Consider the following 10,672-nt stretch of genomic DNA (forward strand, 5'->3'; position numbering starts at 1 on the left):
AAATTGTGGAGAATAAATCAGATGAAGATAAATCAGAGGAGGATCTACTTGTTGCAACATCATGTGTCACAACCAACGATTCTTCAAAAGATTGGATTATAGATAGTGGTTGCACAAACCATATGACTCATGATAGAGAAATTTTCAAGGAGCTGAATAAATCAAATATTTCCAAGGTAAGAATTGGGAATGGAGAACAACTTGCTGTGAAAGGTACAGGAACAGTTTCAATTAAAACTCATTCAGGTATCAAATTAATTTTTGATGTTTTATATGTTCCTGAGATTACCCAGAATTTGTTAAGTGTTGCTCAATTGTTAGAGAAAGGTTATAAGGTCTCCTTTGAAAATAAAGTATGTGTGATCAAAAATACTAACAATATAGAGGTATTCAAAGTCCACATGAAAGACAAAAGATTTGCGTTGGATTTTATGAAGGAGGAATTTGCTACAAATATAGTGAGTATGAAAGAAGGATCAAAATTAGAAAATAAATATCCTTGGAAGAAAGTAGATGTCCAAGTGAAGAAAGTAGATGGAGGTTCACATTTTAATATTCATAAAAGGTCCAATGCCACTCCAATGAAATCCACACCGAACAAAGAAAAAGAAGATGATGCTGATATAAGAATAAATATGAAGGATGATGCCAAATTGAAGAAAGATGTGATGCCATGGAAGAAGGAGAAAAACAAATATTGCAAGCACAAAAAGAGGAGAAAATCAAGCATGAAAAGATGGAGAATCAAATCTGAAGATATAAAATAAACAGATATTAAGCAAGGAGGAATGTTGAGAATATTACTTAATATCTTTTTTATTTAAATTAGTTTTTAGAAAATATTTCAGTTTTAGAGATATGTGTGAGTTTTAGAAATTTGTTATTATTTTAGATTAGAAGTGAGATATTCTAAATATTTTATACTTGATATTTGTTATATTTTGCTTTATATATAGAGTATATCAATAAAATACAAAAACATGTTCCTTCGTATAACATATCACATATATCTCTCATATATTTTATATCTCTCATATTTTCAAAAGCCCTAAAAATCCCAACAACTAAATTCCAGAAAATAAAAAAAGAAAATTCCTAAGTAGGTGTTTCAGAAGTCATTTTCGGAATCATAAATACATTATGCAACATTCGTTTTGGAAAAGTTTCTTATATTCCGGAACGAGTGTTCCGAAAGATATTTCAGAATTCAAAAACACATTACGAACTCATAAATACATTATGAAATATAAAAAAAAAATGATTTTGAAATAATTGTTCTGAAAATCATTTTCAAATCTGAAAAGACATTCCAGAACATTCATTCTGAAAATCCTTTTTGTTATTCAGGTTGACTAATTCGAAAAATGTTTATGGATTCAAAAATATCCCTTGTAACAATCATTCAGAGAAAAAAAATCCAAAATAAATATTTCAGAATGTATTATCTAGAAATGACTTCCGAAACACATGTTATGAAAAATTGTTTTATATTTTAAATTGGATATTCCAAAATATAAAAAAGATTTCGAAACAAGTGTTCCCGAAGGCATTTTCAGTCTGACCTTGAAATGCTTTTCGAAAAAAAAATCATATTTTGGATTAGGTGTTTCGGAAGATATTATACTGTCCAAAAATATTTTGGGAACATCCAGGAAAAAATATTAAAAATAAACATGTAAACGGATTTTTATTACATTTTTAATAAGTAAATCGGAGAGTTCAACTTTTATTGAGGTGCAAGGGTGGTGCAGGAAGAAACACCCCTATTGTGATTTATTCTTTGGTTAGGGATAGGCGTCAAAATGGAATGAGAATTCTAATGATGAAAAAATCTTAAATATACAATTGGTTCTTATTTTTATTGATTTTATTTAATTTGATTCTTATTTTTGTTTTATATTTAATTAGGTCCTTATTTTTGTTAAATTATGGTCAATTTTGTCTTTTTCATTAATGGTGTTTAAATAGTTAACGTTTTTGAACAGTACATGCCACGTGTCAGCTCCTGATTTTTATTTTTATTTTATTTTTTTAATTTTTTTTAATTTCAAAAAGAGTGTCCACGTGTCAAGTCACAATTGTGTCACGTGTCAGTTTGTAGTTGTATTATTTATTTTTGTTCAATTTAGTTCTGATATTCGTTATTTCTGTACAATTCAGTTCCTATATTCGTTATTTTTGTTTAATTTAGTCCCAAATTTTGTTAAAATAGAACATTTAATTTTTAAAAATGACATTATTATTAGTTATTTTTAAAATTTAAGGCTTAAATATACATTTGGTCCCTATTTTTGTTGATTTTATTCAATTTGATCCATATTTTCGTTTTATGTTCAATTAGGTCCTTATTTTTGTCAAATTGTGGTCAATTTGGTCATTTTCACTAACGGTGTTTAAATAATTAACGTTTTTTAACAGTACATTCCACATGTCAGCTCCTGGTTTTTTTGATTTTTTTTTTAATTTTTTTTGAAATCTTTTTAATTTTTTTTTAATTTTTTTAATTTCAAAAAAAGTGTTCACGTGTCAAGTCACAATTGTGTCACATGTCAATGCTAGTGTCACATGTCAATGCTAGTGTTACGTGTCAGTTTGTAGTTGTATTATTTATTTTTTTTCAATTTAGTCTCGATATTCATTATTTTTGTTCAATTCAGTTCATATATTCATTATTTTTGTTTAATTTAGTCCCAAATTTTATTAAAATAGAACCATTTAATTTTTAAAATTGACATTATTATTAGTTATTTTTTAAATTTAATTATAAATTATAATATTTAATTATTAATTGAATATAATTCTTAAATTCAATTGTTAAATAGAATATAATTATTTAAATATTATAAAATATAATTATTAAAATTTTAAAAATATATATTAACATTTGTAATATTCACATTTAAATTTAAAATATTTAATATTTTTAATGCATTTTAGATATTAAAATCTAAAATATTTTATATGTAAATGTTAATTTTACAAATATTAATTTATTTTTCTAAAATATTTTGAATATTTAAAATATTTTTATATATCAATTTTAAAAATATTTTAAAATATAAATATTAGAAAATAAATTAATAATCATATTCTTATAATATTTTAAATAATTATTTTCTATTTAACAATTAAATATAAAAATTTATTCAATTTATAATTAAATTTAATAATTTATAATTAAATTTAAAAATAATAAATTTAAATATTAATTTTACAAAAAATATAAATATAATTTGTATAAAAGATACTAGTGTAAACACACACAGGCGCTATCGCGCCTGTGTGTATTTTTTAAATATGAATGATATTATATTAGTAGATGATAATAGTATAATGTTATTAAGTTAATATATAAAATAAATGTATATTTATTAAAAATAAAATGAAATAAATAGAGAGAATAATTGTTGATGAATAAAAAAAGATAAACAATTTTATAAAAAATAGATAAAAATAATTATTAATTTTAAAAAATTAATAAATAATAATATTGTAAAGGGTATATTTGGTATTATGAAATGTGGACACAAAAGAGGGAATCCTCTTTATATATTGTTATAGATTAAATTTAAAAGTCAATTTAAAAGGAACAAAATTAATTATTTTAATAAAAATTAAAACTAAATTGAATAAAAATAACAAATATAAAACCTAAATTTAAAATATAAAACCTAAATTTAAAACCTAAATTGAAAAAAATTTTACACAACTGTAACTTCTCGTGGAACATTTTTTGACACGTGGAATCGTACAGTTAAAGACTTTATTTTCAAATGTTCCCAAAACCAATACATACATTCATTTGACAATACCAACAAGAAATCTTATACAAAACATAAAATAACTAAGCGTGATTTTAAAATTTTGAGGTTTATAAAGCTTATTGGATGCATCTTCGAGAAAAAATGTTAGTTAATCCTAAATATTTAAAGAAATAAATGCCTAGCTTATTCATTATACTTTCATGAATCTAAGATCGCATGGCTTCTTCCGGCTCAGTAGGCTGACGTACTTTTACTTAATGTAAAAAATGTTTAACCGTTAAACCATTGACAAAACTTTGATATAAATTAAACGCAGTTAAAACATCTCTCAGCAGAAAAGGGCTAAAACCCTATGACTGCTTCTGAAAATAGAAAACTCCGACTCTTACATAAAAAAGAAAACAAAAAATAGTACTCTCATGAACAGACAACAAAGAAAATTGACGGCCGACCATGAACCCTGTAAGGATAAACTACTATGAAGGAACAAGTTTTTTCTGTAACCAAAAGTAAGATCACATGTAGCAGAAATCACTTCTTCTTCTGAGCAGCCTTGGTGACCTTGGCTCCAGTTGGGTCTTTCTTCTCAACACTCTTGATGACTCCAACAGCCACCGTTTGACGCATGTCCCTCACGGCAAAACGACCAAGGGGAGGATACTCAGAGAAGGTTTCAACCACCATGGGCTTGGTTGGAATCATCTTAACGAAACCTGCATCACCATTCTTCAAAAATTTGGGCTCCTTCTCCAGCTCCTTACCTGATCGCCTGTCGATCTTGGTGACAAGCTCGGCGAACTTCACTGCAATGTGGGAAGTGTGGCAATCGAGCACTGGTGCATAGCCGTTTCCGATCTGGCCAGGATGGTTCATGATGATGACTTGGGATGTGAAGTTGGCAGCTTCCTTGGCAGGGTCATCCTTGGAGTTGGATGCAACGAAACCACGCTTGAGATCCTTCACAGCAACGTTCTTCACGTTGAAGCCAACATTGTCACCTGGTAGAGCCTCTTGGAGAGCCTCGTGGTGCATCTCAACAGACTTAACTTCAGTTGTCAAACCAGTGGGAGCAAAAGTCACCACCATACCAGGCTTCAAGACACCGGTCTCGACACGTCCAACTGGCACGGTACCAATACCACCAATCTTGTAAACATCCTGCAAGGGGAGCCTGAGTGGCTTGTCTGAGGGCCTCTTGGGCTCGTTGATTTGGTCAAGAGCCTCAAGGAGAGTTGGTCCCTTGTACCAGTCAAGGTTGGTGGACCTCTCAATCATGTTGTCACCCTCAAATCCAGAGATTGGAACAAATGGAATCTTGTCTGGGTTGTAACCAACCTTCTTCAAGTAGGAAGAAACTTCCTTCACGATTTCATCATACCTAGCCTTGGAGTACTTGGGAGTAGTGGCATCCATCTGCAACAATGATAATCCAAGGTTAACATCAAAATTTCTACAACAATCCAAAATAAATAATATAACAGACATCAAATCTTAGACAGAGAAGAAATAGATTTGTACTTTGTTACAGCAACAGATCATCTGCTTCACACCAAGGGTGAAAGCAAGAAGAGCATGCTCACGGGTTTGTCCATCCTTGGAAATACCGGCTTCAAAACCACCAGTGGTGGAATCAATGATAAGGACAGCACAATCAGCCTGGGAGGTTCCAGTGATCATGTTCTTGATAAAGTCACGATGTCCAGGGGCATCAATGACCGTGCAGTAGTACTTGGTGGTTTCGAATTTCCACAAAGCAATATCGATGGTAATTCCTCTTTCACGCTCGGCCTTAAGCTTGTCAAGCACCCAGGCATACTTGAATGACCTCTTGTTCATCTCAGCAGCTTCCTTCTCGAACCTTTCGATCACACGCTTGTCAATACCTCCAAGCTTGTAGATCAAATGACCAGTGGTAGTCGACTTCCCAGAGTCGACATGTCCAATGACCACAATGTTGATATGAACCTTTTCTTTACCCATGATGAGTTAAACTGAAACTAATTCAAAGAAACACAAGTCAGAACTCACAATCGCTAGAAAGTGAATTATCACGCAAAACAAATGACAAGGTAAAGTTCAACTTCACACATGTATTAATTAAAAGAAGAGTTGCGAAATATGAATCAACTTGCATCTACCAAGGCAGATTCATCACAACGTAAAAATCTTTTCAATCAAGAAGAAAAATAAACAAATCCTTAAGAACAAGTTTCAACTCGACATCTCCAGCTAATATAAGAAAATAAATTAAAAAAAAAAACAGTTAAGCGAAGCACAAACGTAAAGAACATAACGAAAAACCCTCCCAGCAAACCCACTCATACCCGAAAAGTTTCTATTGAGCAGAAACAAAAACAACTTTATAAAAAAAAAATCATGTTACAAAAAATTCACAAAAGGGCAACAACAAAAACTTCCGAGGATCCCAACATTCGCATAGAAATTAAAATATTATACAAGCTTCAGATTCAGACAACATAAATAAAATCATTAAAAATATCGACACTGTTGCATGAAAGCGAAAACCAGCCATATTAGTTCGGTAATAAGAGATCCACAATAAATCATTGAAAACATCTTAACTAAAAAGAAGAACAGATAAAATCGCGTAATTATGACACAAAAGCAATAGATCTGTGAACACAACGAGGTTCAAAACAGAAACGAGAACCTCTTCCGTTAATCGGTAGAAATCGTAGATAATCCACACAAAAAACGAACCACAAACACAGAACCGGAAATATAAAATTTAAAAACCAAATTAAAAAATATATATATACGAAGAATCATCATCGTAAACAAGAAACAGAGATGAACGGAATCAGCGAGACAAGAGAGCAGAGGCTGCTACCTTAGCGAGAAACGAAGGCCGATTGTTCGGAATCCTCAGCCGCAAAGATAGACTGAGAAACAGAGCGAGGAAGCACGGAGGAAGGGATAATGAAAACTAGGGTTCCAAGAGTTTTATATAGTTGGAGCTACTTTTCGTTTCCGATAATAACCTTAGGGTTTTATCCGGATTCCGTTTATGCCCCGGTTTGCTTATTTGAACGTTACTGTATGCCACTCGCGTGGAATGACCGCGTGGAGTTGACGCATATGGTTTCTCGATAGTCTTGTGCGGTTGATTTTCACGCGCTTTGTGTTTGCGCGGATGTCGGGGTTTGTGGGTTCGACATAGTCCAGTTGGCAAGGACGAAACAGGAAAGCTGCGCCACTATGACGACATCGTTTCAGCTAGGTGACTAGGTTAAGATACATGAACGACATCGTTTCAACATTTGCATTTGTTCATTATCAACGTTGAATAAAATCTCTCGCTACTAATAGTCTTTTCAGATAATTAATATCATGGCTTAGCAGCACATCTTATCCTCTTTTTTCGTAGATTTTAATTTCACAAATATTATCACCGGTTATATTTTAAATTTACTTATGTTTTGTTTTCTGTTCTAAATTTTAAAATATATTAAGCGTTATAATGAGTGAGATAAATAAATATGTACAAAATAAATTGTACATGTTAAAATTAAAGATTTTTTACATTTAGTCTTAATTATATATTTTGCAATTGAGATTTTATTTTCTTATATTTTAACGAACCTTTATGATGAAAGATGAAACTCTCGAAAGTTTAATTTGTTATTCTAATGAAAAGTTTGTGTGAGACAATAATCAATAATCAATTTCCAAAACCCTAACAAGCTAAACCTACTTTTCATCATTCATTGGTAAACTCTGAATCTTTTTCATTATCTTCCTCTCATGCTTCGTCTCAACCTTCGTCAACCATAAACACAAAGGCATCTTTACTTTCTTTACTTTGTCTTCAATGTTTATTCTTCTTTTGTTGTTTTCAATGAAGTGTTCGAAGAAGACAACAAAAAATGTATGAACTTTCCTTCTTATGTCAAATCTTTTCTTCTTCTACTAGATGTACATACTTTTGTACGACTTTGTTTCCTTGATAAATAAAGATTTTTTGGGCGATGGATCAATTGTTTGAAGAAGACAACAAAGGTACAAGTTTTTCTTCTTTTGTTAAATATTTTCTTCTTCTACCATATGTAAGTACTTTTGTATGTCTTTTTCTCTAATGAATGAAAGTTTTCTGGGAGATGGATGAACTGTTTGAAAAAGACAACAAAGGTACAAGCTTTTCATCTTCTCTCAAATATTTTCTTCTTATACAAGATAAGTACTTTTGTATGTCTTTTTCTCTAATGAATGAATGTTTTCTAGGAGATGGGTGATCTGTTTGAAGAAGACAACAAAGGTACAAGCTTTTCGTCTTCTCTCGAATATTTTCTTCTTCTACCAAATGTAAGTACTTTTGTATTTGTATGTTTTTTTCTCTAATGAATAAATGTTTTCTTTGAGATGAATGAACTCTTTGAAGAAGACAACAAAGCTACATTTTTTTCTTCTTCTCTCATATCTTTTCTGCTTTTACCAGATGTAAGTTGTAACATCCCGTCAGGATATTACTTATTTAAATAAATAAATAAATTAAAATCATAAAGAAATTGCATTTATGAATAAACCTCATTTCCCAAAAACGTGGGAAATTTAAACTTTTATTATCATATAATAAAAACATTGATCCATAGTTTATAAGACGGAAATAATAATCAACTGTCTCACAAAAGTTTACATATTATTTCAAAACCAAAAATAATAAAAACATAGATACAAAAATCATATGCTATCCCTCGCTCCGTATCTAAGCTTCACCGGCACCACCTGCATCAACATCATCTGCTCACGTGTACCGCGCACACGATCATCGCCAAACACAAGCAGATAGAGGGAGTTTAACAGATAAAACATATAAAATGGCATACACATATAAAGCAGGTATATATATGAACTACACAAACATTCCAGAGTGTTTCAATTCTTTAACTCTCATCACTAGGCCACCACCAGATTATTCGTGTTCTACCTCTCTTAGAGACTACTTCAAGGTAATTTGCTGCCAAACCTATCGGCCACAACCGATAGAGCACGTGCGAGAAACCATTGCTACGGATCACACACCGTAACGCCAGGTGGAGTTCCCAAATACAACATAAGTCATATTGTCCCAAGACTACCAAACTCATCAGCTATCTACTAAGGAGGGCAATCCATTTGCACCCATCCGTACTGGCCACAACCAGCACACTTACACCGGCAACACTCGCCAACCTGAGCTCAACTCAAGGGTTCCTCGTGTTCATCCGCCATACCGAGGGATGCCATTCCGAGCTCAACTCGAGGAATGCTACGTGCTTAACCCCTATCCCGAGCTCAACTCAAGAAACCCAGCAATCTCACCTTTGAAGCAACCCTAAAAGCCTTGTAGATCACGTCTAAAAAGTCCAACGACTTAGACTTTACATCAGCCAAATCGCCTAGCGGGGGACACGTACCGCTAGGCACTAGTAGCTTCCAAACCGCCTGGCAGGGGACACATACCGCCAGGCGCCAAGCGTCTCAAAACACTCAAACACAACAGCCACCGCCTGGAGGGTCAGCCCCCTACCGCCAGGTGCTAGCGCTCCAGAACCCCACTATTTCTATCTTAATCGCTTGGCGGGATCTTCCACTCCACCAGGCGCCACTCGCTCCAAGAACTCCCTGTTCTCCCAACTACCGCTTGGCGGACACCTCCATGTCGCCGGGCGCTACATCAGTAACTTCTGACAGTAAGAAATTTCAATCCCTTTGATGCGCTAACTGTTAGACTTGAGCCTATAATCTACACCATTTTCACCCCAACACAATTTGGTTCACCTATATTATAATTCACACCAGATAGGACTTTGGTCCAAAATCACCACACCGATTACAACCTAGATTTTTCCTCTTTATTCTGATTTAACAATATGAGTTAACCATTACAGGTTCACAACCTCACACCTCCTGCCTCAAAGACCTTCTTTCAAGCCCTGACGCTTTTATGTCAACTAGTGCCTTTGAATTATCTAATTTCAAACCTAGCCTTTCTGCTAAGTCCAGTGTGCCCAGCCTAAAGCTATAACCCTTGCACACTCAAATTTCTAAATCCCACAATGATCCACTTTATTCCATTCTTATGTTATCTAGTTATCCTCAATATCCAGGTTATCATTAACTAACCCGTTCAATTTCCAAAATCACACGAACCTGCACTATTCCACATGATTACAACAAGTACCCCTAACTGAGTTTCTGCCAATTGATTCCATGAGCAACAAATTCGTAATACATCAACCCTAAAGCCTCCCTACACTGTTTCATTCAATTTATACCTCCATTTATGTGAAATTCATTACTATATGATCTCAAATTCACCTTTCACTATTAAATTTGGCTTCCACCTCCATCGGAATCATCCAAAAATCATCATAACATCAAAATCGACATGCATTGGTTCGCGTCGTCTGGCGAATTATTCATCTCCGCCAGGCAGCTCATAAAAAATCCAGAATTTGGTATAGTCTCTTGCATCGCCTGGCGGCTGGGAGTGTGCCGCCAGACGGTTCCTCCCCAGGAACCCCAAAATTCTGTTAAAATACATATGCCGCCTGACGGCTATGAACAGCCCGCTAGGCGGTTTTTGGAAATTTTCCATAAATGCATAAATCCAACCAGAAACGAAAGATGTTCATACAAATCATAATATATCATGCAATCCAATCCCAAAACATATAATTCAACGTGAAAGCTCCTCTAACCTGGTTTTTCTTCGCTTAAAGCTTTGACGATTAAGAGTTCTCCCTACATCAATTGCCTCCTTAGCCTCCTCTCAATTCAGCCCCAAGAGTCTCACTCAAACCTCACAAAGTCTCAGATTCTGTGCTCTTTCTGGGTATATTTTCAAGCCTTGCAAAACCCTCTCTATTAACCCACTTTTGCTTTTTAAAGGGTGCCTAAAAACTAGG

At 33.3% G+C, this 10,672-nt stretch overlaps 1 protein-coding gene across 2 annotated transcripts; it reads right to left on the reverse strand.

Moving 5' to 3' along the window:
* Window positions 1–4,033: 4,033 nt before the first annotated feature.
* Window positions 4,034–6,781, reverse strand: LOC114181183 (elongation factor 1-alpha). 2 transcript variants are annotated; one of them, XM_028067554.1, is made up of 3 exons: window positions 6,616–6,781; window positions 5,283–5,761; window positions 4,034–5,177 (listed from the first exon to the last, which is right to left on the reverse strand). In XM_028067554.1, exons 2-3 carry the CDS (start codon window positions 5,742–5,744, stop codon window positions 4,296–4,298), a joined length of 1,344 nt encoding a protein of 447 aa, XP_027923355.1. In that variant the 5' UTR covers window positions 5,745–5,761; window positions 6,616–6,781; the 3' UTR covers window positions 4,034–4,295. The 2 variants fall into 2 exon arrangements, with proteins under 2 accessions (XP_027923355.1, XP_027923357.1); XM_028067556.1 differs by having other exon boundaries at window positions 5,283–5,755; window positions 6,616–6,750.
* Between the last annotated feature and the right edge of the window lie 3,891 nt (window positions 6,782–10,672).

The sequence above is a fragment of the Vigna unguiculata genome, chromosome 4 (assembly GCF_004118075.2).
Source record: "Vigna unguiculata cultivar IT97K-499-35 chromosome 4, ASM411807v1, whole genome shotgun sequence".
Lineage (NCBI taxonomy): Eukaryota > Viridiplantae > Streptophyta > Magnoliopsida > Fabales > Fabaceae > Vigna > Vigna unguiculata.

Coding starts and splice junctions, on each gene's coding strand:
- LOC114181183 (XM_028067554.1), bottom strand. CDS start 5,744: ATGGGTAAAGAAAAGGTTCATATCAACATTGTGGTCATTGGACATGTC. Junction 5,178..5,282: donor TGATCTGTTGCTGTAACAAA/GTACAAATCTAT, acceptor TCATTGTTGCAG/ATGGATGCCACTACTCCCAA.